At 51.2% G+C, this 26,129-nt stretch overlaps 1 protein-coding gene across 1 annotated transcript in view; it reads right to left on the bottom strand.

Moving 5' to 3' along the window:
• Window positions 1-26,129, bottom strand: part of CACNA1A (calcium voltage-gated channel subunit alpha1 A) — a 151,090-nt gene that overhangs the window by 84,873 nt on the left and 40,088 nt on the right. Inside the window, exon 3 of the mRNA XM_090061117.1 lies at window positions 2,618-2,913. Within this exon, the coding sequence (XP_089917243.1) occupies window positions 2,618-2,913 (296 nt within the window). The remainder of the gene's footprint in view (window positions 1-2,617; window positions 2,914-26,129) is intronic.

Raw genomic sequence — 26,129 nt, 5'->3', positions numbered from 1 at the left:
GGCCCTCGCAGAAAGGCAAGTTTGTGAAGGCAGAATCAGCCCCTGAATTGTCCAGCATCCATCACTTGTGAGCAGCTCCAAGACACTCCTTTCACAGCCTCATGTGCCTCACTCCCTTGAAGCTTTATGACAGTGCTATGCACAGATTCCCTGGCTGGGAAGATGAGGAGCGGAGGGGTGGTGCCAGTCCATAGTGCATTACCCTAATCACATACAAGATGGGCCAAAATATCCATCACACTCTTGCCTATGGGCTCTGGGCACCCCACGTCACTGCAGTAAAAGGGAGGCGCTAGGACAGTGATTCTCAACCAGGGTACAGCAGCACCTTGTGGTGCCTTGCGATCCTTTCAAGGGTGCCACCCAACGTCAGCACAGCTAGGTGGGCAGACATGATTCCCAAGGTAAACCCAGAGACTGCAGAGAGAAAAACAGAGGGTTAAAACCATTCTGTCCTGATGTGGGTTGACTGAATTCTTTGCAAGAGAAAAATTACTCTAGGATTTTTCTGTAGTCAAAAACCCAGAGAAAACAAAATGCCAACATTTTTTGGGGGGGCTTGGAGTCTAACAAGGGGTCTCCTAGGTCTCCAAAGGCTGAGAACTACCGAGCTAGGGAGTAGATCAGAGGGAACAATCCAGCTAGCATGACCTACAAGGAACCTCACAGCTTTTAGCCATGTAACTTCCATGACTCTGGGCACAACACAGTAAAAATCTGCCTCCGAGCCCCTGCCCCAGGGGTCACAGGGGATGTATAGGCCAGGAAACAACAGGTCAGAGAAATCGGTGTCTCTCACAAAGCCAGTACCCTGGAAAAGCAGCCAGGAGTTTGAGTGCTTCCCCCACCTCCTCCACCTTCCTGCTTTCCACAGCACCCATCAGCCCAGGAGCCAAGCACTGCAGCACACATACTCAGTAAGGCAGCTTTCAGCAGCAACTAACCAAACCGCTTCTAATTCATCAGGAGTCTTCAGAGGGAACCTAGGGGGCAGGGTCTGCTCCGGCCAAAAGGGACTGTTCCAGGTTGATGCTGGAACCCCTGGCTGAGAACCATACTCCGACATGCACTGTTTGTCCATGCCAGGCAGCAGAGAAACCCATGCTGCTGGGCAGCACTGCCAGAGGGACTCCTTTACCCACAGCGCTTGGGGGCTTGGATCATTTCTCCCAACAGAAGGGTATCCACGGACCAACAAAGCACACATCAAATTCCAGGCCAATGCACCAGCCAAGCTTTCATACCTCCTGCCCCACCACAATGCTACATTAGGTTATAACTTCACCAACTGAGGCAGCATCAAGTCATGAAGGCATCTGGCTCAGAGATTAAAACTACACCAAGCTAACAACGCATGCAAGACCTTCATCAACCAGAGCATGAATGGAACACAGCCCTTTTCAAAGGCATGCCAGCCAGCTTTGCAGGGACATGTGCTGGCTGGGGAAAATAAGGGGGTCTCTGTGACTTGCTCTTTCCCTTCCAGGGAACCCAGAAAGAAGGGGAGAAAAATCGTAGTAGAGAAGAAGAGTGGTACATACCAAAGTTGAGGCTGCACAGGCAGAAGTAGCAGTTTCTCAGCATTCTCCAGCCAGCTAGGAGGCCCCATTCATTGGAAAGACCCCAAGACAGAAGGGTCCCTTCCTTGCTTCTTCTACCCTTCCCTCCCTTCCTCCCCTTTGACAATGCCACAGGGACAGGATCCTTCCTGGGCAAGTCTCCAGGCACCGTGTGTGGTACCCAAGGGGCCTGATGCTGCCACAAAAGGCCCAAACCTACCATGGATCTTGCTGGCAGCTTGCCCCCTCCCCAACCCCCCCACATGGCCAAGGTAATTCAGCACAGAGCAGGAATGGCTAGAAACCCATGGGAGATCTCTGAAGAGGAAGGTGCAACACATACTCATCTCTCGGGACCAAATGCTTCTCTCAGGCCCCCCACCCTGGCTAGAAGTGAAGCCAACCCACCACCCTGCAGCTGGAGAAGCAGTGCCTGGCCCTCTGTGGGCATGGGGCTAATTTCTCAGTATTGCAAACACAGACCATCCTCCTGCCTGCTCTCCACAATTGTGGCTGCCAAAGGGCAGCAGAGAGGCCCTGAGCTCCCTAATCTCCCTGAACAGGCCCAGTATCACAGCCTTCTTTGCTGCAGACCCCACCCCCCAACAATCTCCAGGTGGGGAAGGTGACACCAACCCCTACATTCTTCCCCCTATGGAGGTAGTGTACTCCCTGGGCTGGGGTGTAGGCAGATGCAGGTGGGTGTAGGGTGGGGGTGGGGGTAAGCCTGCAGCTGGATCCCTGAAGGAGGGGAAGTTGGGAGAGTGCTGAGGACCAGGGGGAAGGGGCTGGGTCCAGGGAGGAGGTGCCGATGGCTGGAGGGATGTCTGAGTCTGCAACTGGGGGATGGGTAAGCGGGAGAGTGTAGAAGTCTGGGTGTGGGACCAGTGGAGCAGGGGATGCAGATGTATGGGCTGGGGGGGAGGGGAGATGGAGGGAGGTATGAAGAGCCCAGGCAAGCCTAGAGAAGAGGGGTGGGAGGGAAGCTGGGGTGCAGGGATGAGGCAACCATGGCTAGGAGGGAGAAGGGGTGGAAGGGGCCCACCAGAAAGGATATGGCCATTCGGTGATCTTTTTGGCGTATTTCCTCACCACGTTATCCTCGCTGAAGAGGAAGAGGGACCGGTTGACCGTCAGGCAGTTCTGCCGGACGGGGATGGGGTTGTAGAGAGCCATGGTGCGGGCTCGCTGGGCCATCGACTGCTTGTACATCCTCTGTGCCCCAGGAGGCCCGCCCTGGCGGCCGCCCCCTGCACCCCGGCTGCCTCCACTGCCTGCTGCTCCCCCGGAGCCAGCTCCCCCGACGCCTCCAGCCCCGTAGCGGGCCGGCATCTCATCTCCAAACCGAGCCATCCTGCAGAGAGCAAAGGGCCGGGGGTTACGATGCTGAGGATGCTGCTGGAGAGAAGCTCATCACATCCCATCAGCTGCTGCCTGCTGATGCTTGGTGGGAAAATGGGGCGATTTGGAGGGGTCTTCAAGCAGGAGCACGGCTGGCGAATGCTGGAGAAACCTTGGACATCCTTTTTTCTCTCCACCTCCAGCAGGAAAGGAACCAGTGCGGCTCCCCCCTCCCCACCCAACCCCCCAAAAAATGGCAAGAAAGGAAGGGGGGAAAAAAGAGAGATGAATGCACCAGCCCCTCCAAAGCTGCCGTACAATTAAAAAAATATTAATCAATGCTTCAACCTCATCCAAGATTCCCCGATTAATAAAAAAAATGTGAAGAGGGCAGCCAAAAAACCCCCTGCAATTAAAAATCTTCTCACTGCACCACCGGCAAAAAGCCTGCTGTGGAAAAAGGCTGCTGACAGCCCAAGCAAGAGAGAGACATTTAAAAAAATAGAGAGCGAGAGAGATATGATAAAGAAATGTGCAATGAAATCTAGCAAATTTCAGCACCTCCTCCAGCCCAAAATGCAATTAAAAAAAAGAAGCGATTGCACCAATTTCCTCACCCCTGCTTCCCTTCAAACCCGAGGGGGGGGGTGCTACTTAGGATAAAGAAAATGCACCACCAAATATATATATATTATATATACCTATATATATATACACATATATATATACACAAACACACACACACACACACACACACACACACACATATGTATAGGTATATATATTTGCAAGGCAATGGTTGCAAAAGAAAGAAACAAAAATGCAGCCCTCTCTCTCCGTCCCTGGTCAGCTTGGCAAAAGCTTTGCAGACTGGAAGGGGAAAAAATAAAAACACCACCCCCCTCTTCTCAATTGTTTTCTATTTGTTTGGCTTTAAATCAATGCATCCCCTCAGCCTTTAACCCCCCTCCCCCCACTGAAAAAAAATTAAAGATTCAAAAAATTTGCAACTGGGGGAAAAAAATAGTCTTTAAAAATCCCCCTCCCCCCAAAAAAGCCCCTCTTCCAACGTCTCTGCTTTCACTCGTGCATCATCCTGCTGTCTTCAAGAGCTTGCAAAGTCTTGAGGATAAAAAAAAGAGGCTAGTGGGGTCTCTTTAAGCTTCTTTAGATGTAGGTTGGGTTTGCAAATTCACCGGCGGTCTCTGCTTCCCCCTTAATATTTTTTTTCCCGGTGTGAGTGTGTGTGCGTGCGTGTGTGCGTGTGTGTGTGTGTGTGGTCAGTCGTGCATCATCTTGGAGCAGAATGTAGCAACGAAATCCTGTAAAATCCAAAAATGAAAAAGCATAGAGAGGTAGGTCCCATCCACCATCTACTCATAAGGGTTTCCTAGATGCTGCAATGTCTAGTATTTTTTTTCCGCCCTGTATTCCTCCACCTCCTCCTCCTCTTGGGTTATAGCTAAAATAAGACTGGTGTTCAGGAGGGAGGGAAGGAGGGAGTGGGGGGAAAAGAGACAGAGAGAGAGAGAGAGAGAGAGAGAAAATGGAAAGAAAAAAAAAGGTCTGATTCACTGGCAGGTTGAGCTATAATGTGCAGCAACTGATCAATTGAATGCAAGCACCGACCATCCAAAAGACTCAGCAAAGCTTAGCACATGATGGCCTGGGACCAATCGCAGTTGCTATTGCCCAACCAAACCCAGTGGAGTTTGAGAGAGAGGGAGAGGGAGAGACAGAGAGAGAGAGAAGGGAGGTTGGGACATTTTTCCACCCCCCTCTACCTCTGCCAGTTTGGAAAGCTTGGAAATCAATTACCATTCTCCTACCCCCCTCCCTGTCCCCTGCCCCCCCCAACCACCACCACCACCACCACCACCACACTCCAGCTGCGCTATGATCTGGGCTGTGCTGGTTTCAAATATCTCTGATTTCCCTGGAGTGATGGAGCTGTCACCATCCGTGTGCCAAAGATCACAGCAAGGGCCCTTAGATTCCATTGCAGGGCTCTAGTTTCCTGTAGGGGGGAGTCTGGGGGCCCTGGATACTCCACAGACATCTACCCCTTTCTCCAAGTGTGTTAATTATCCATGCATCCCAATTTTACAATGGTGTCCAAGGGAGAGGAGAATCTGCATGTGTGTGTGCACATGTGTGTATAGGCATGTGCATGCACACGCGAGATGTTAGATCTCAGCCAACCCACAACACTACCCCAATGTCTTGGCTTGGAAGAGCAATCCCTGGCCAGAGGCTGTGGTCTCCATGCCTCCAAGGCCAATCAAGCCCCAGGGCCTGGGGTGCCATGGCACTGACCTCACTAGCAGATCCTGAGGCTCTTGTTACTGAAGGACCATTTGCCTCCACATATGTGTGTGTATCAGGTGATTTCCCACATGCCTGCTGCTTTGCAACGCCTGCCCAGTGTTCCATACTCTTAACCCCAGGCACAGGAGACTGGGCCCACGCTGGTTTATGTCTCTTGTCAAGAGTTGAGTGATCCCAGCCTAGCCCCAACTCCCATGGGCTACAGCATACATACAGGCAGGGACCGTGGAGCAGCAGGGAACTCCTTACGCCCTGTATTCACCATTCAGACCAGCCCTGCTCCGGTTAGCATGAACTTACCCAGACAGTGGTAGCATTTGACCTGAGTGAGAGGCAACAGCACTAAGCAGGAAGCCTGGATGGCAATGGGCATGTGTAGAGCAGGAAGGTGTATGCGGGTGAGGGGTGTGTGTGATGGGCTGTGGGTATGTGAGAGGTGTGTGTGGGAGGAGAGAGAGAGAGAGAGAGAGAGAGAGAGAGAGAAAGGGAGAGAGAGGTGTGTGTGTATACGGTGTGGGTATGTGAGGGGTGTGCATGCACGTGTGTGAGGTGTGGCTGTGGGGGGGTGAGGTGTGATATTGTGTGTGTGTGTGCATGCATGCAAGCAAGCATGTGCATGGTGTGTAGGCAGGGAGGAACATATTGATTACACATTGCTAATTACTAGCACACGGTGTCCTACACAGTCGGGGCCAAACCCTGCCTGGAGATCCCTGGACAGCCCAGTCACTCCAGCATCTGCCCCTCCAACAAGATGCAGTGCACTGGGACCCCGCTGTCTCCTGGGTGGCCCCAATTCCCATGCCCACACAGCTAGCAGGATTGGGACCCCTGAGAAAAAGCGCTTCCCTGGCTGCAACAAGGTAACTGTCGTGGGATCCCAAGCCCAACACCTACCACAACCTTCCTGGCCTGGCTCTGGGAGCCATTGAATGGCCACAGATTCATTCACATGGCCTAGGAGGGAGCAGATGATTTGCCTGCATTAATGACCACAGCAGTGCAAAGGCCTGGACCCCACACTCCATTCTCAACCCAGGATCACAGAATTTCTGGCTGAGGAAGACAACCCAAAGGGCCCTGATTTCCCCCCAGCCTAGAATCACAGCTGCCACACACCCACAGCTGCCTCCCAGAACTGTTTCCAGGCCATAGCCAGTGGCTTTGCATGGGGAATGGGGACAGCGAGAGCTGTATGAGATGTACTGTCCACACTTCAGGGGCAGGAGAGGGGGATCTTTGGCCAGACTGGAAGAGACCTGCAGAGGTCACATCAAATCCAAACCCCTGCTTGAGACAAGATCAGCTTCATCCAAACCAGCCCAGACACATCCACTGTCCAACCTTTTAGCAAAACTACCATCAACACTGACAAAACAGCAGATATCACACCTGAACCTAACCCATCACAGGAGACCACAGCAGCCAATGTCCTACTGCTCCAAAGGTTGTTAAAGAGATCCCAGGAAGAAGCTGTGACTATGGGATAAGATTCCTTCCTGACCCCGAAGGCAGCATTAATCTGACCCTGAGTGGAGGGACAAAACCCTCTAGCCAGGATCCTCCAGGTTTGAGTCTCAGCAGGAGCATTTGCCCATCCCAGTTGTCACCCCCAGCCTGGGCAATATTTAACAAAGCAAAGCAAGAGGTGGAGAAACTTATGGGGAAACCATGGGCCAGGTCACATGAAAGGTCTGAACTGGTGGGCCTGATGTTGGTTTGCACACCAATGTAAATTATGCCAGGCATGGAGCAGACAGACACACAGCTATCCTGGGATAACAGTTTACAATAGGCAGCTAGTGCAGCATCTTCCCTGCAAGTGGCAGGGAAGCAGGTGCCTGTCTTGAGCTAAAGATTATCCTGGAATAAGCTAAACACTATCCCAGGATAAGATGTGGACAAACAACATTTAGTGTAATGTCATGTACGGTCTCACTATAGTTTGACCCCTGATTTTTCCGTCAGATGATTCCACACTGGACTGGAATAAGTTACACCAGCCCAGGGCTGTATGTCATGTGTCTGGTTCTATTTTGCACCTAGGCTTTATGCCTGATCCCTAAAAGGGATCCTAACCATAGGAAACACTGTGTGAGAAAGCCCTGTTAGGAAGACCTAAGGAAACCCCTTGGGCTGATGCAATGGCCACCAGAAAGGAAGTCTGCACTGACAGGTGGCAGAAGACAAGGCTGCTAAGGACATGCAGAAATGAAGCTAATATTCTCATACAACAGAAAGGTTCCTACAATGGAAAACAAACAGACAGAGGCTTCCAGGAATTTCACCACGCTGCCGTAACACAGGGCATGTGGGAGACCCATAGATTTTGCTGCCTAGATCGACTGGGAAGGAACTGACAGCATTTAGGTTGCTTTGGGGCTAGAGAAACAGGCTTGCCTCGCTGAGGCTGGGGACGGCAGAGAAGAGACAGCTGGTGCCGATATGTCCAAATAGGAAGCCTCTTCCGTGTCGCTCTGTGAGTCAGCCTGGAGGACGGGTTTCTTGCTAGGAGCAGAATGTTCTGAACCTCAGCTGAGAAGCTTCTTTTTGGCGAATGGCAGCCAGGCTGCTGGGAGAGCGGGGGGGAAATGTGGCCAAGCCCTTAGTGCCGGGGGATGATAGCTGAAAGGGGGTTGTGACCTGTTCCAATAGGTTCTACAGATGTAAATGCCAGCCAGCCTGACCTTTCACAGCAAAGTCCTATTCCCCCTGGCACCATGGACATTGACAGAAAGGCATGTGTTAGCTACCATGCCCAAGCAACAGGGGGAAGGCACCTGGCAGGGAGCCTGGCTTGTGCCCCCACTAGGGCAGGAGCCATCTGACATCTCCTGTGCCAGGTTGCTGCCAACAGGCTGGCATTGGGGAGTCCACCGCACACTCAGGAGGCCATGCATAGGCCCTAAAGAAGGGCCAGAAAGATGCTGAGTCAGGTGGGGGATTGGGCATACTCACACTCACCCATTGCCATGTGTAGCTGTGGCAGCGTCTGTCCATACTAGGATTGTGGGTCCCCAGAGGAGAGACAGGAACCAGCCACGAATGTGGAGATGGGTTTCCTGAAGGCACCAGAGACCCCACATCATAAGGGCACTTCAATGAGCTCTCACCCCTCAGAGGAGGCATCTGAACTCGGAGCAATCAAGAGCAGAGAAGGTGACTCCTTTGCACCCTGCAGAAGGCTTTTCCCAGCTGTTGAAGGAGAAGAGAACTTCCTGGAAGGCTGTGAACACTGCTGCCCACCCAGCATATGCTGGATAGATGCACCCATCACAGCCACCTAGTCCCAGAGTGAATATCAAGTCTCACCTGCTGCATGAGATATGCATGCCACAGGACCATATGTCCTAGCTTTCCAGACACATCCTCCCCAACACTCTTGAACTGGATAGTCCCTGTTTGCCATTTCCCCTGTGGGGGGTAAGAACAAGGCAGTCAAGGGGTGAGAGATTTAACGGTGGGGGTCTACTACAGACCTCCCAACCAGGGAGAAAAGCTTGACCAGGACTTCTTGGGTCAGCTCACAGAGGTAGTGAAGGCTAAGGATGTGGTAGTCATGGGGGACCTGAACTTCCCGGATATCTGCTGGGAGGAGCAGTCAGTCAGGTCTGACCGCTCACGTAGGTTCTTGGCCAGAGTGCAGGACCTCCATCTAACCCAGGAAGTGCACAGCCCCACCAGGGGAGACGCCTTGTTGGACCTAGTGCTGGCCATGGGTGATGACCTGGTGAGGGGGCTGCGGGTGCTCGACCACCTGGGCGACAGCAATCATCGCCTGCTGGAATTCACCATCCAGCGCAAGGTGGCAAAGGCATACAGTAAGGCAGCGGCCCTAGACTTTAGGAGGGCAAACTTCAACGAGCTAAGGAGGATAGTTGGGGATGCGCTGAGGTCCCAGAGGGGAGGGGAGCCAGATGTCCAAGGAGAGAGCCTGCTCCTTAGGGAGGCGATCCTCCAAGCCCAAAGGAAGGTAATCCCAACGAGGATCAAAGGCAGCAGGAGAGCACACAAGCCTCCATGGCTCACTAAAAGCATCCAGGAATGTCTCCTTGCTAAAAAGGAGGCGTATACCCAATGGAAAGAAGGGGTCATCACCAGGGAGGACTATTCTGCAGTCGCTCGGGGATGTAGGGGGGTAGTTAGGAAGGCCAAGGCAGAGATGGAACTGGGACTAGCTTCCCAGATTAAGGACAATAAGAAGTCCTTTTTTAAATACATAGGGGGTAAAAAGAAGGTCCTGGGTAATGTGGGGCCCTTGCAGGACACAATGGGAAATTTGGTCGTCACACCAGACAGCAAAGCTAACATGTTTAATGATTTCTTTGCCTCTGTCTTCCTAAGTAGGGACCAGAACAGCCACCTCCCTGCTGGGCCCCCCTCGGGCCCCAGGGGAGGCACACCTGGGTCAAAGGTTAGCGTGGAACTAGTTAGGGAGCTTCTGGAGGGGCTGGACATGTTTAAGTCATCCAGCCCGGACTATCTCCACCCTAGAGTCCTTAAGGAATTGGCCGAGGTCATTGCAGGACCCCTGGCACGGCTCTGTGAGCACTCGTGGTGCTCTGGTGTGGTCCCAGAGGACTGGAAGAGGGCCAACGTGGTTCCAATCTTCAAAAAGGGGAGGAAGGAGGACCCAGGAAACTATAGGCCAGTCAGTCTTACCTCGATCCTAGGCAAGCTGTTCGAGAAAATTATGCTGGCACACATCCAGGAGGGGCCAGCAGGGGACTGCATGCTTAGGGGCAACCAACATGGGTTCATCAGTGGCAGGTCCTGTCAGACCAACCTGGTGGCCTTTTATGATCAGATCACCAGATCATTAGATGCAGGGGTAGCAGTGGACATAGTCTTCCTGGACTTCCGGAAGGCTTTCGACACTGTCTCTCACCCCGTTCTCATTAAGAAACTGGGGGGCTGTGGTGTAGACACCCACACGGTCAAATGGGTCGCCAACTGGCTGGAGGGCTGTACCCAGAGGGTGGTAGTAGATGGGTCCTTCTCAACCTGGAAGGACGTGGGCAGTGGGGTTCTGCAGGGCTCGGTCCTCGGGCCCGCACTGTTCAACATCTTCATCAGTGATTTGGATGAGGGGGTAAAAAGCACCCTGTTCAAATTTGCTGATGACACTAAGATGTGGGGGGACGTGGGCACACTGGAAGGATGCAACAGGCTACAATCAGACCTAGACAGGTTACAAGGGTGGGCGGACGAGAATAGGATGGGATTCAACACAGACAAGTGCAAGGTGATGCACCTGGGGAGGAACAGCCGGCACCATACCTACAGGTTGGGGAACTCCCCTCTTGTCAGCACGGAGGCGGAAAAGGATCTTGGAGTCATCATTGACTCCAAGATGAACATGGGCCAGCAGTGTGGGGAGGCAGTCAGGAAGGCCAACCGTACCCTGTCATGCATCCACAGATGCACCTGAAGCAGGTCCAAAGAGGTGATCCTCCCCCTCTATGCAGCACCGGTCAGGCCGCAGTTGGAGTACTGCATCCAGTTCTGGGCGCCGCACTTCCAGAGGGATGTGGACAGCATCGAGAGGGTCCAGAGGAGGGCCACTCGCATGATCAGGGGATGGCAGTGCAGGTCCTATGAGGAGAGGCTGCGGGACCTGAACCTGTTCAGCCTCCACAAGAGAAGGCTGAGGGGGGATCTAGTGGCCTGTTATAAACTAGTCAGGGGGGACCAGCAGGCACTGGGGGAGTCACTGTTCCCCCATGCACTGCCAGGAGTGACCAGGAATAACAGTCACAAGCTGGCAGGGGGCAGGTTTAGGTTAGATATCAGGAGGCGCTACTTCACGGTCAGGGCGGCTAGGGTCTGGAACCAGCTTCCATGAGAGGTGGTCCTGGCTCCTACCCTGGGGGTTTTTAAGAGGAGGTTGGATGAACATCTTGCTGGGGTCGTTTGACCCCAGTATTATTTCCTGCCATGGTGGGGGGTCAGACTAGATGATCTACTCAGGTCCCCTCCAACCTTAGAAACTATGAAACTATAGTCTAGCAGTGCCCCAATGCCAGTGGTTGTCAACCTTTTTAACCTGGAGCTGCCCCTTGTTAGGCTCAAGATGCCCCTCAGAAAATGCCAGCTCTGAGTTTTCACTCCTGTTTGGAGTTCAAAAAAACAACACACTGCTGTGTTGGCTTTGATTCCTCGGATCTCATGAAGAAGCTCTGGCATTTGAAAGCTTGTCAAACCCAATCCCAACAATGCAGTTGGGCCAATAATATCACCCAAAGAAATCTTTGCTCTTGTATTTCCTAGACCTCATTAGACTCAAGGGACTCTTTGGATAATGGCAGCTCTCCTCTGTTACATGTATTTTTTGACTGTGGAAAAAATAATAGAGCTATTTTTCATTTGCAAAGAACTCTGAAGGCCACAGCAGGGCAGAAGGTTGGTGACACCATGTGTTCCTATTTGAAATCTCTGGGTTTATCTTGTGAATCAGGCTTGCCCACATCATGTGGCTCCCCCTAAAAGGATCTCAAGGCACCCCAGGGTGCTACAGCATTCCAGTTGAGAATCATTGTCCTACAACTTCTGCACTCTGAATCGTGATCAGTGAGGACTTCTGGCTTGGGAATCAAGTGAAGCCAAGAGCTTTAAGGTGACTCGAATGCAACCAGTCACACCCAGCAATAATCTTCCCCAAATCAGCCAGGAACAGAGGTGAGGAAAGACCTAGGACGTAATGGAAACCACTGGCATGAAGACACTTGATGAGAATCTTCAATGGTGCAGGATCTTCTCTCAGCATTGGGCTGCTCCAGCCAGGTGCTTCCTAGGACCAGGATGGATCCATCCATGGGAGCCAGCATTTTGCAAGCCAAGAGTTGCAGATCAAAGGAAGGCATTATAAAGGCTAGAGTCACCCTCCTGGACTGGAAACAGTGGATGGAAGTGTTAGGACATCCAGAGTCCAATATGGCCCATTTCTTCTTCAGGGTCAAAAAGTGACTGACCTTGAAACCCTGCCCTGGATCTCTGACAGTATCTCTGTTGCACTCAGCTGTGCCAGGAAGGGGATCAGCCCTGCAATGAGTGGCATAAGGTGCTTGGCACTGGGGTCAGAGCTGAGACACTAGTAGCAAGTGCATTGCAGTTTGCAGATCTAAAGGATCCCATCAATCATCAAATCTTAAAGAAGTGAGGCTGGAAGGAACCTCCAGAGGTCACACGTAGTCTAACCCCCTTCCTAAGGCAGGATCAGCTATGTACAAACCATCCCAGACAAATCCATTGTTCTACTAGCAAAATTACACAGTTAACCCTGACACAGTGCAAGACATTGCATCCAAACCTGCCACGGGGAAAGCGGGGGGACCACAGCGGCTAATGTCCTGCCACTGCAAAGGTTGTTAATGAATGCTGGAGAGATCCCAGGCAGAGGCCATGTCCCTGCTACAGAAGTGAATTCCTCCCTGCACCCACCCAGAGTCCTTACCAATCCAAGTAGGAGGGAAAATTCCTTCCTGACTCCAAATCTGGCATCAGTCTGAGCCAGAGTGGAGTGGCAGGACCCTCTGGCCAGGACCCTCCAAGGCTGAGTCCCAGCAGGAACACTGGCATAGTCCAGTCCCCAGCCCCAGCCCTGGCTACAGCCAACACCTAATGCCTCTGAGGAAGGCAAAACCCTTCCCCAGCCCCAGCCCCACAAACAGCTGCAAAGGAGATGAAAAAAAAAATCCTTCCCAGCCCCACAACCAGCAAAGTCCAGAAGCCTGCTTTGGTGGTCAGTCTCAGGGCCTGCTCAGGCCAATGGCTTTTCTGCCTTTGCCCTAAGATAATTTGGAGAGACAGGACAACCCCTACATATAAGAATAAACAAATACTGATCTGACATCAGTTCCAGAAACACACCCAAGTCTATAGCAGAACACTGTGACCTTCCTGGACATCCCATCCCTGACCTCCATGTAGCTGTTCTCAAACAACAAAGCTTTAAAAAACAACTGGACCATGGTAGCAATGTGGATGGAAGACAAACCTCTGTCTTCCTGTATATTTCAGGGACTGGATAGATCTTTACATGTTCAACCTGATCATTGATGAGCTGCATTCGTGAATAAAGTTTAAAGACAACTGGAACATGAAGTTACAGGACAAGAAATCATTCACAGACAGGACTGTGTTAAGCCTAGTCTAAATGGAGACCACCACAGATCCTTATCCCAGTACTGGGATTAGCTTTTGTGACCTCTTTTGTCTGCTTTATCATTTCTTTGCCTCTCTCAGCCCTGGCCCCCACTCCTTCCTCTTTACTGCCTTGAGGATTCAAAGAGAGGCAAGTGGTTGTGTTATTTGGTATCTGAATCACTCTATTTAGATAGCCTGCACCTGTCCTTTCACAGCCTCTGGTGAAGCAAACTCAGGTCCACAAAAGCTGATACAACTCTGATTTAGTTGGTCCATAGGTGCATCTCTATCTTGCTTTCTTCCAGGATGACATCCAGCGTCTTTCAGCTCCAGGTCAGAGAAAGCAGGCAGCCAACTGGGGAGCCTAGAGTATAACCCCAGCTGGCAGGGACACCAACAGACTGCATGTTTATAGTGCTCTGGGTTAGAGGAAGCCTGCATCCACCTCCCTCACCCCCGGAGCAGAATGACAACCCATGCAGACACTGATCTCTGAGACAACCTAGGCCCCATCACACAAGGGACAGGACTGAGGCCCAATGGCTGGTTCCCTGGCATCGGTGCCAGAGTAACTAAGACCCACCCTGTTGAGACAGACAAAAAAAACAAAAAAACCCAGCATGCTTGTCTGTGCCACGCGCTCACTAATTACACTAACTATATACACACACTATAAATATGCCGTGCAGTGCTGCATAAGCAGACACAGCAGGGGGGCTGTCTTGCTGCCACTGGTGGGAGGAAGCGAATAATGAGGGCTGGGGGCCCTGTCTCCCCTATAGCCCTGGGCTGCCAGGAGCCCAGGCAATGCTAGCAGAAAGAATCCAATCCCCTAGGCACAGGGCACTTGAGTTACGGGCATGAGCAGTGGTCTCAGGGATCCATCTTCCCTGGGGTCCTGTCTCTGACAGCAGCAGGAGTGGATGCTATCGAGAGAGAATATCAAACTGGGCATCTCTAGAGCAATCCATCCCCAATTCAACACCCTCCCTAACATCCACCACGTTCTGCATGCAAGAGGCCAGAAGGAAACCCCTCCAACCATTCTTTTCAACAGCTATCAATAGGCCTATCCTCAATGAATCCATCTAGTCCCTGTTGAATCTGGCTCTGCTCACTGCCTCTACCCCCTCCTGTTGTGATGAATACCACACTAATGATAAGATGAATAATAAAGTCCTTTCTCCTGTTAGCTTTTTTAGTCCATCTCCTGCTCATTTCAGTGGGTTTCCCCTGGTTATAGTAGATTTGGTGAACAACAGTCCCTGACCCTGAGCACTTGGTCCACACCTTTCATGATTTTATAGACCTCAATCCTATTTCCCCTCAGTCTTCTCCTCTCCAAACAAAAGAGTCCCGGCCTTTTCAGTCTCTCCTGGTCTGGCCACTGCTCTGTGCCCCTCATCATCTCGGTTGTCTTTCTCTGGACCTTTTCTAATTCTAACCCTTTGAGATGTGGACACCAGAACCACATGCAGGATTCAAGATGTGAATGCCCTGTGGATTTGTATAGCATCATGATGATGTCCTTGATTGCATTTTCAATCCCCATCCTAACAATGCCTTTCTTATTGGCTTTTTTCATAGATTCATAGATGTTAGGGTCGGAAGGGACCTCAATAGATCATCGAGTCCAACCTCCTGCATAGGCAGGAAAGAGTGCTGGGTTCAGATGACCCCAGCCAGATGCCTACTTAACCTCCTCTTGAAGATCCACAGGGTAGAGGAGAGCACTACCTCCCTTGGGATCCCATTCCAGATTTTGGCCACTCTAACTGTGAAGAAGTTCTTCCTAATGTCCAGTCTAAATCTGCTCTCTGCTAGCTTATGGCCATTATTTCTTGTGACCCCCTGGGGTGCCTTGGTGAGCAGAGCCTCACCAATTCCCTTCTGCGCCCCCATGATTATAGGCAGCCACAAGGTCGCCTCTCTACCTTCTCTTGTGGAGGCTGAAGAGGTCCAGATGCCCTAGTCTCTCCTCGTAGGGCTTGGCCTGCAAGCCCTTAACCATTTTGGTGGCTGCTGCACATGCAACTAACATTTTCAGAGAACTCTCTATCATGACTCCAAGGTTTTTTAATATGTTGTGGTGCCTTTGTACTGCTCAGAGTGGAGGAAGAAGGTCTTGATTTGAAAGCTTGTCTAACTCCATCCCCACTATGCGGTTGGTCTAATAAGATATCTCATTCTAAGAAATCCTTGTCTCTTGCATTTCATAGATTCAGTCATAGAATCCTAGAGAAGTGGGGCTGGAGGGAATCTCTAGAGGTCCCATCTAGTCCAACCCCTTGTCTGAGGCAGGATCAGCCCTATCCAAGCCACCCTAAACAAATCCAAAATCTAACTTTTCATAAAACTACCATCAACCCCGAAACAATACAAAACATAACACCCTAACCTGACATAGGTAAAGCAGGGGGACCACAGCGGCCAATATCCTGCTTCTACAATACATGCTCTTAAATAAAACATGCTTCTTAAAACGTTTATAAAAAGGCCTGAGAAAGCAACCTTCCAGCCTGGGAAGGCAGCATGGTCCATGGGACCCAGCCCAGCCCATAGACTCAGAGAACCTGGAGTCTAGTCCTGTAGAGAAAGCTGAAGACTATATTGTAACATGCATCTGAAGGACTGATACCCACAGTATACGCTGCACACACTGAGCATTTATGCCAGTGGCTCTCAACTTTTTTAGGCTCAAGGCTCCCCTTATGAGGTTCATAGCACCCCTCAAAAAATGCCAGCTCTTAGTTTACGCTTGTCTTTTAATGATGGTATAAAAGTGCAGCCATTTTGCTATTGCAAGAAATTCAGAAAGGGCACAACAGAGCAGCTTTTTAACACTCTGGATTCCTATTTGAAACTGTTGGATTTATCAGGTGAATCAGATTTCCACACCAAATCGTATTAATGTTGTGTGGCTGAAAGGGTCCCAAGCACCTGAGAAGTGCCATTTTATCCCCAGTCTATGCATATGCCCTTAGTTTTCTCTGAAAACCAAGCCCTTCACCTCCATCCTTTAGAGCTGGGAACGGGGATGAGATGCCAGAGAATTATGGAGCATTGACCTCCACACGGAGCTCAAAACTGCTCCCTGGGATCTTAACAGAGAGAAACCACAAGCCCAAAGCAAAATGTGAAGAGAGTTGGGAAGCTTTGCTGGTCACTGCAGCTGGTGCATCAATTTAAAACACAGGTGCAGCAATCCAGAGTGCACTACTGTCGCTCAGTACCAGGCATAATGGACTCATTTGATAGAAGACCTAACCTATTTTCTCTTCTCTCTTTCATTCCCACTTGCCCTGACGTCACTGGACCCCTTTGTTCAGGATAATGCTTTTGTCCCATGCTGGCAGATCTGAAACCACCTAAATATAGTCCTCGAGGCACAGTCTTAAGAAGCAGTCTAAAGTGCCTGCCTCACAGGCTCCAGAATAGAGAAAACAAAGTAGAGCAATTTGCCCAGGCCCCTTTCCTAGGAAGAGACTTTATTCAGACTGAAATGTGGATTGTAAAGGGAAAGAAACAACGTGGAGTGAAATTTCTGTGTCCATATGGGACTTCAATTCCCACTGGAAGCAGGGGATGATGGCTGGGCGTTGGCTACAGCTCAGGCTGGGGAAGGCAACTGGGCTTTGCCAATGCTTCTGCTGGGAACTAAATCCTGGAGGGTCCTGACTAGATGGTCTTGTCCTTCTGCTCAGAGTCAACCTGACACTGCATTTGGGGTCAGGAAGGAATTCTCTCCCCCCCAAAAAAAAATCAGATTGGAATGGACTTACTGGAGGGACTGCCTTCCCCTGTAGCAGAAGGGCATGGCCTCCACCTGGGGGCTCTTGAGCATATATTAACACCCTTTGCAGCAACAGGACATTGACCGACATGGTCCCCTGGTCTTCTCTCCAACAGGTTCGGATGGGATGCCTGGTGTCATGTCAGGGCTAATAACGTAGTTTTGCCAAGAGGTTTGACAATGGATAAGTACAGAATGGTTTGGACAGGAATGATCCTGTCCTATCCAAACCATCCAGCCTGACTTCTCTATGATTTAGGGATTCTTTTCTATGGGGCAGCCCACACTAGGCTGGGACTGCCACGCTATTTAAAATAAACCATAAGAATTGGACCATTTTAGGAATGGGTGAGACAAGGACATATCTGGTCTGGTTCAGACTTGACCTCTGGAGATCCATTCCAGCCCAATTCCTCTATGATTCTGAGTGATGGCAACAAAAAGGAACTCAGCAGCAGTCTGTCTCTAGCTAGAAGCCTGGAAGTGGAAGGGACAAGGTTTTACCAAAACCCTGGGAACTGGCTTCTTTCCAGAGCAGCAGGCAGCAGTTCCTGCCACCACAGACCTGGTGCCTCAAGCTCATAGGACAGCTTCCCTTCTCCCCAGCATGTGCCCACAGCATGCCTATGAGAAGGTATAGTGCCTCCACACCTCCAAGGAGCCATCAGGGCCACGGCCAGCTGGCACTGCCTGGAGTAGTACTCCAAGCTGTCCTGGGATTAGCATAGTAGATCAGATCCCAGGATCGAGGATATCCAGCTGGTTCCTCAGGGTAGCAAACAATCAGGGCCACTATATGAGACAGAATGGAGGACATACAGATGGTAATGGCTCTAAGGCAGTGTTTCTCAACCCGTGATCACAACAATATATGAAAGGGTTGTGAACAAACTTTTAAAGTGGATTCTCATTTAAAGGAGAAAACATGGGAAACTATGGGGTTTCCTTTGCAGTCTGACAGAGTTCCAGCCTGCAAGGGGCTTCTTGGGGGCCCCATGCCCCCCCCCCCACTCCACACACTGGAGGCCTTGGGGCAGGGGACAGGGAGTGAGGGGCAATGGATCAGGACTGGCGACCAGTGTTTATAAATGTGTCCTAGTACAAAAAAAGTTGAGAACCACTGCTCAAAGGCAGAGATTTACAGTCAGCCAGAGCTGGCAGCAGTGAAATGACCTTGATGCCTATGAATTCCCAGCTGAGGTGAGCATCAAAGTCATAAATGCAACCTCCTAATTAGACCCTTCATTAGCTACCTCCACAGAGAATGCAAGGCATGAATGAACCCAGGAGGGAAGGGTGTGATACCACTGCCCTCTCCTGGCTGGACTTAGAACAGCTCACCCACATGTCATGGGCCCTATACTGCTAACAGCTGGAAGAGATTCTCCTTGGCTCTGACATGGGGGCCCTATGGTTTTCAAGCAGTCGAATTCAAGTTCTAGCTTCAGGAACTCTAAGAACTTCCAAGCTACCACGCTGCATTGTAAAGCTACAGTCAAGGACCTAAGCTGGCTACAGATTATAGGAAAGTCAGGCTGGAAAGGACCTCACGAGGTCACATCTAATCTAGCTCACTGCTCAAGGCAGAATCAGCCCTAACTAAACCAGTCCAGCCACATGTCTGTCCAACCTGCTCTTGAACGTTGCTGGGGACGGAGACTTTGCCATGTCTCCCAGCAGTCTGTTCCAGTGCTCAACTCGCTCATAGTCAGAAAGTTCCTCCTTATCTCCAGCCTCAGTTTCCCCTGTTCCTCGTCCTCTCTCCTGTGGCCACAGAGAAAAATCTACCTCTATACTCTCAGTCATCACCCTTCAGGGATTGGAAGGCTAGGATCAAATACCCCCTCAGTCTTTTCTTCTCCAGACTCAATTATCCTAGCTCTGTCAGCCTGTCATCATCAGTCCTGCCTCCCGGGGCCCTTAATCATTCTTGCCACCTTGCACTGGACTCTTTCCAATCTGTCCACCTCCTTCTTGAAGAGTGGGGCTCAAAACCAGACCAAGGACTCCAGGGAGGCCTCATCAGTGCTGAATAGAGTGGGAAAATTACTGCCCTTGATTTGCAAGGGACACTCAAGTTCATACAACCCGGGAGGCTGCTGGCTTTGCTTGCAACAAGAGCACCCCGTTGGCTCCTATTCAGCTTATGGTCCACTGTCAACCCAGGTCCTCCTCTACAGTGCTGCAGTCTGGTCAGTCATCCCCCAGTTTGTATTGGTGCGTGCTGTTATTCCATCCTGTGTCCTGGACTTCGTACTTATGTTTGGTCAGTCTCATCTGGTTAATTGTGGACCGTTTCTCCAGCCTGTCCAGGTCACTCTGGATCCCAGCCCTGCCTTCTGGATCATGCATAGTTCCATCTACTGTCATCCTCAAAGGTGCAGGAGATGACCTTCAAGTATTCACCCCCAAATCCTGATCACTCCCGCTTTCCCCTCTTTTGCCTGCTACTTTGTTGGCTTGCCCATCTCTGCAAGGCATGGAGATTTGCTGTTTGACTCCTGTTTCTAACCCATTCCCCGTCCTCACATGCAGCAGCCCAGGTGTGAAGGCTATAGATATCTGGTTTCCTGTGGCAGATGGTCCGTTGTTTCCTTGCTGTGATCATTCCTGGAGATGCCCTCATTCTTCTCAGCTTGAAAAGGCTTAATTTGAGGTCATGGAAAAGCAGAGTGTCCTGGACCAAAGAGGACCTGACAGCTTCCCTCCACACTAAATCTACTGTGCTCTGTCCCCAGTTGGAGACTTCAAAATACTAGCATGTGCAGAACACTCTAACCTACAAACCTGTGTGTGCTAGGATATTGGCCAACTTTTGGATGCTGAGACAAAAGCCATCAGATGCCCCATTCTCCAAGCATGGCGTGCCTGCTTCCCTCCCACCGCTGAGCCATTCTAAACAAGTCAATGGAACTACTCATGTGGGTAAAGTTAAATCCATGCATGCCTGGGGCTTAATTATTCATCTCTGCAGCATCTAGGGCTGAGTATAACCAGCCTGGCTGGGCAGCTAGTCTGATTTGACATGGTAATTCTTAGGTACTCATACAGCTTCTGCTTCTGAGGCATCTGGATGTCTAACAACCTCCCAGGCTTTTATTCTCACATCTGTCTGTGATAGGGGTATTCTGTTATCCCCATTCTAGATATGGGGGATAGAGTAGCAGAGAGAGCTGAGGGTTAGGGCAAGGCCAGGACTCACAGCCTAGTCTTCCAAAGCCCAGTAACCCTAAACCTCAGGACCAGTCTTAATTCCCTTTTCTGGTGATGGGTTAACCTGGATCCCAAAACATTACATAGGAACATAAAAACTGCCATTTACTGGGTTACACCCTAAGTTCATAGTGCCCAGTCTCCTAGAAAGGAGAGTGAACTGGGCACCACCAGGGTTTTCTCCATTGCTCCTCTCCCACTTGCAACCTCTAGCATTTAAGGTCTAGGAGCTTGTGATTCAGAGGCTGTTCCCCTCACTCTCCTGCGCATTAGCCACTGACGCCCCTTTCCTCCAAGAATGTATCCAATCTCTTTGGAAATCTGGCTAGACACAGATTTTACCATATCTGGTGGTGACAAGTTCTACACTTCAATGACTCATTGGGTTAGAGAGAACTGTCTTGTGTTAGTTTTAAACTGACTGCCTACTAGCTTCATGCTGTGACCCCTCGTTCTTGTCTAGTGAGAGCTAGTCAGTAATAAACCCCTACTGACTTTCTCTTTACCATTTAGTATTTTGGAAACCCTTCTCGTGGTCCCCCATCAAGCATCTCTTTTCTAAACAGAACAGGCCAGGTCTCATAAGTCTCTCCTCATATGGAAGCCCCTCCATAGCACTCATCATCCTTGTCGTCTTTCTCTGGACCTTCTCTAGTTCTTCTCTATCCTTTTGTAAGTGTGGGGACCAGAACTGGGCCTAGTATTTGAGGTGTGGCTGCACCATGGCTTTATAAAGGGTCATGATAATCATCAGATCGAGCTCCATACAAAGCTGTCTGGTTTACTCCGTTAACCCTTTCTGCACAGCGTCAGCTCAGAAGAGGTTTAAAAACCAAGGAAGCATCTTCTAGAAAATCATAATCCTTATTTTAATTGAATTTCCTGTTTATTTGTTTACTCTTTCCCCATTCACAAAGCTAACCCGCCTTAATTAGACAGACCATTTTTACTACATAAAATAATCTGAGGCCTTTGATCTTACGCATATGTCTCACCCTTTACTATATGGGCTCAACAATGGGAACACACTGTAAATTGTACCCGCTAATCCAATCAGGCTGTAATTAAATCTTCCCGTCACATTGTGCGGGAAAGATAAAAGATTCAGTGATGGAAGAAGCACAAACAAATAGTCTTGCGAAGCATACTCACTCCCCCTCTCTCTCTCTCTCTCTCTCTCTCAAAGCCAACCATGAATAAAGAGCTGCACGGATGGGTAATTGTTTTTCTAGTGCGCTGGTAATAAATTGATGCAAGGTTTGGAGCCAGTGAGAAGCCAAACTGTGAAACTGCAAAGGGTGGGGGCTGTTCTATAATAAATCGGCAGTGAGACCAGCTCCCTACCCTGCTGGGTGCTTTGCAAACCTACACAAGCAACCACCTCTAGCCCGAGGTGCTCATGATCTCATCTCAGATAAGGGAAAGAGGAAGGGGTTTTTTTTTGTCCCCATTTCACAGCTAGTCAAACTGAGGCAGAAAAGAGGACAGCCTATGGAGTACTTTGTAGCCACACAAAGACTTAAACCCACAGCTGCTGGCTGCCAGGCTCATGTGTTAGATGTGACAGCCCAATTCTGCTGAGCCTGATGATCCAGGTCCCTTGTCTCCAAGGTTTGCAGGCAGCATGGGATTGCTTACCACAGTCCATCCAACCCTGTCATGTGGAGTTGGTGCATACTATGAAACAACTGCTGCTTTCCTCCCCAGAGGGGGCTGCATTTTTGGTTGCAGTAGGCCAGGAGCTAAGGGGGAGGTAGAAATCTGTCAGGTGCCATCTCAGCGGAGGTAGGTTCCAGTCCTACACCACAGGAATAAAGAAGGCCGGCAGGAGGAAGCGAGGCCTCAGTGGTGCCAAGAGTGATGTCAGCAAAGCTCGTCCAATTGTATTAGTGTCAGGGGGCCCGTGCCAGCAGCCGCTCTGCAAGGCTGAGTGTCAACAGTCGGCATGCCAATACGCAGTAGTGAGACTGGTCATCCTGACAAGGCAGCTGCAAAAGGCGCCATGGTGAAAGACAGAGTGCTGCTGTTCCTGCTCACTACAGACATGCATGTGTGCATACACGTGCATGCATGCACACATGTAAGCATGTGTGCACAAATGCATGCATGGGTTCAGGTATGTATGCACATGAGTGCATGCATGTGTGGGTGCATGCAAGTGTGTGCATGTGCATGAATATGTCCAGGCATGCATGTGTCCATATGTGCATGCATGTGCATTCAAGTGTTCACGCCTGTGTGTACATATGCATGCATGCACATGTGAATGTCCTGACCCCTCCCCTCCTGGTATACAGCCTTTTGACTGCGTGCCACGGGGAGGGCCAGGGGAGTGGGAGGGTGGCCTGGTACTGGCACCACAGGTCAGCACTGCCATCTGAGTACGAGGCCCAGCTTGGCTGCAGCTCAGGAGCGCAGTGGCGACAGAGGGGGTGAGCTGGCACCACGGCTGTCTGCAGCGCTCGCACTCCCAGCCAGTCCCTTGGAGTGCAGCAAGGTCCGGAAACGCCTGTACGTGCCAAATGCGGAGCCTGCCTAGGACTGTATAAGCAAATGGGGAGGGGGTGGGGATGGGAGCATGGCCACGACACACAAGACTGCAGCCCCGGCTTCCCGCCACACAGCCTCCCAGGGCTGGGAAAGGAGACGTACTGCCAGTTGATGGCCAGTGTGAAACAAAGATCCATGGCCTCATGGGGCCACTGTCATATCTGCTCTGAGGCTAAGCAAAGGCTTTGGGGCCCTGAGATTGCTGTGCCCTCCTTCCCCAGAGCTGGAAAGCTACAGCTGAAGGAAGCCAGAGAGCTGGGCCATATCTTAGCCGCTCTAGGATATCAGAGCTCAGCCATGCCACCCACACCATCCCCTAGGAAGCAGCCCCTTCCCAGGCAGCTGCTGGCTTTGTGGTGGACTGAAGGAAAGAACCCCCCTCTGGAGCAAGTGCTGACCTGACTGTATGTCAATTGAGCATCCCAAGGCCTGTGGCAGCTGCTGGGCCTGTGGCAGCTGCTGGACCGCGGGCGCCAAGGGAAACCGGGGACAGACCTCATAAGACCTGCCATTTTCTGGGTCAGACCCTAGATCCACCTTAGTCTCCAGTGCCAAAGAATGGATGTTGAAAGGGAGAGAGAACTGGGTCTGACCAGGGTTTCTCCCCCTACTCGTCTCTCACTTGCAACTTACAGCATTTCAGCTCCAGAATGCTCTCATTTAGAGGCTGTGCCCTTTACTCCTGTACTCAAGTGCTACCTATGTCCCTTTCCTATAAGAATGGGTCCAATCCCTTTGTGAATCGGGTTATACTCTGAGCTTCCACCACATCTGGTGGCAGTGAGTTCCATGCTTTAATGATGAGCTGGGCAGAAAGGAACGGCCTGGTGCTTGTGTTCAACTAAATCAACTAGAGGAAGCGTGACAGCACAGAACAGACCGGAGGGAGCTGAAGATGCTCTCACACCCTGCTTCTCCCCTACTTATGTGTTCCTTCCCCTCTTTAAGCCTGATTTGCAGAGGGGCTGAGCACTGGCAGCTCCCGCAGGTGCTGGGGGTGCTTGCTGATGCTTAGTGCCTCCAAGAATGAGGCCATTCTCCATTAGGCTCAGTTCTCTCAATGCCAGGCCCAGAGTGATCCCAAATCTGAGGTCCTGAAAGGTAGCCTTCACCCCCTCACCACATAACCACTGGCTGCAGACAGAGCCAATCACCTGCAGATCTTCATGCCAGAGAGATTCCTGAAGCCAGTCACTGCAGGGAGATGGTGGTGTAAGCACAAGCCCACGGCCACCCACATTGATGTGCAATCTAGGGGCATTTAGCAACGTCACTGGAATCTGGTGCACATGGATCCCAGAGAACTGAGGATCCAGTTCATGCCCCCGTACCCAAACTGTCACCCCTCCATCCACCCAACTGAAGGAAAATCTCTCCATCAGCCAAAAAGGGCCCAGGAAATGCAGAAGATCTATCCTGAGCCCGGGCCTGGAAATGCTGCCTCTGCCTACAGGAATTTCATCATGCTTCACCAAGCTGGGGAAAAACACAGAGCGAGGGAAAGGCTTTGCTCAAGGCAACAGAAGGGGCCGCAGGAGAGCTGGGCACAGAGCCCTGCTGGCCCCAGGCTCAAAAACCCTGCCTGATACAGCTCTGCAATCTGTTGGAATTGAAAGACCTGCCTGGTTTGCTCTCACCTGGGCCACAACCCTGGCTTGTGGGAGGGGTGCTAGGCCAAAGAAGAGAAGTGGAACCCCGAAGGCATGGAGGGTGGGATGAAAGTGAAATGACCTCCAGGGAAAGGTCTGTTTCAGTCTGGTACCCAGATGCCCCTAAAAAAGAGCAAGTGATAGAGAGAGCCACAAGAGAGATCTAACAGACTGGCCTCATTCATAATGAACTCCTAGCCCCTTGTTCCTGTGACATCCAACCCTCATGGTAGGGAAAGCCCTCAGGAGGCAGATTCGATAAACCGTCTACTACCTCTCACCACAGCCTCAGGAAGTCTTTGGAGAACCTGCTTCTAGCTACAGGGCTTCCTCCCCATGGCCTGCCTGCCCCACTTGCCTCCCCTCTGTTCCCATGAGATCCACTCCCTCCCACATTCTTGGCAAGTCACTTCCTGTCCCATTTTGCATCGCTTCCTTTCCCAACGCAGGCAAATGCTCTGGGCAGCTCACCCTGGAGACTAGCTAGATCCTTGCTTGCCTCATTCTACTTCCAGCTCAGGCAGCTCTTTCCCAGACCCCCAAGGTACAGTGCTTTGGGAGCCTAATGTCCCATTAATCAGGAGCCTGTCACTGACCTCCCATTCCATGTTAGAGCTCAGAAAAGAACCCAGGAGTCCCAATTCCCACCCTCCAGGTCTATCCTTAAGTGCTCACTCCCCTGCAGGGTACAAAACCCAGGCACTGACTAAGCCCTGACCTCTCTATTGGGGTGCCCCAGATACCATAAGGCTGCAACTCCCCTTTGCATGGGGAATGAGCATGGACTAGTTTCCCCACCCTATCCAGGTGCTGCTGCAGCAGTACAAGGCAACCAATACTGAAGGGCAGCTGCACAGAGTCCCAGGACCTTTCCCTCTGGCCTCGCTGTTGAAAGGGTGACTGCAGACCATGATCTATGGAGGCTGTTGTATTTCTTCAATCCCAGTGTTTCAGCTGGTGCATGGTGGGGGAAATCCGGAGAAGGGGAAGGGGGAAGCTGGCCAATCGGTCATTGTCGTTGTCATTTTCCTCTTGGGGAGCTAATGGCTATGGGCTTTGTGCCTCCAGCACTCGCCACTGTCTCCTGCTCCTCAGAGCGTGAAGGGGTTAATGGATTTCCCAGCAGGTCGCTCTGCTGCTGGAGGAGGAATGAAGCACTTAGACTTCTGGGTTCAGCACTTTCAAATTTCAGGCCACTAGGAAGCAGCAGATTGGGGGGGAAGGGAAGGGAAGGGAAGGGAAAGCAGAGCTGGCTGCAAGCCCTTGGCAAGAGGAGATGAAGCAGCCACAGAGGCAGAGGAAGAGCTCACAGGGAGGCTGCGCCATCCCTCAGGCCCTGGAATAGAGCCTGGGAAATACCCACTAGTCCCCGGTCACCTGCTGCAGAAGGCTGGAGAGGTACTCCTCTCACTCCCCCACCATCCAGATACTCAGCTCAGTTTCCCTCCTGCACCAGGTCAAGAGAATAACCCCACACCTGATCCTGCCTTTAGCAAGGGGCTGGACCCTATCCCCTATTGAGGGCCCTTCCAGCCTGACTTCCCTATGATC

Source organism: Crocodylus siamensis, chromosome 8 (assembly GCF_052110815.1).
Source record: "Crocodylus siamensis isolate JL-2025a chromosome 8, ASM5211081v1, whole genome shotgun sequence".
Taxonomy (NCBI): Eukaryota; Metazoa; Chordata; order Crocodylia; family Crocodylidae; genus Crocodylus; species Crocodylus siamensis.
Note: the sequence above shows the minus strand (reverse complement) of the source record. Positions and strands in the feature narration are given on the sequence as shown.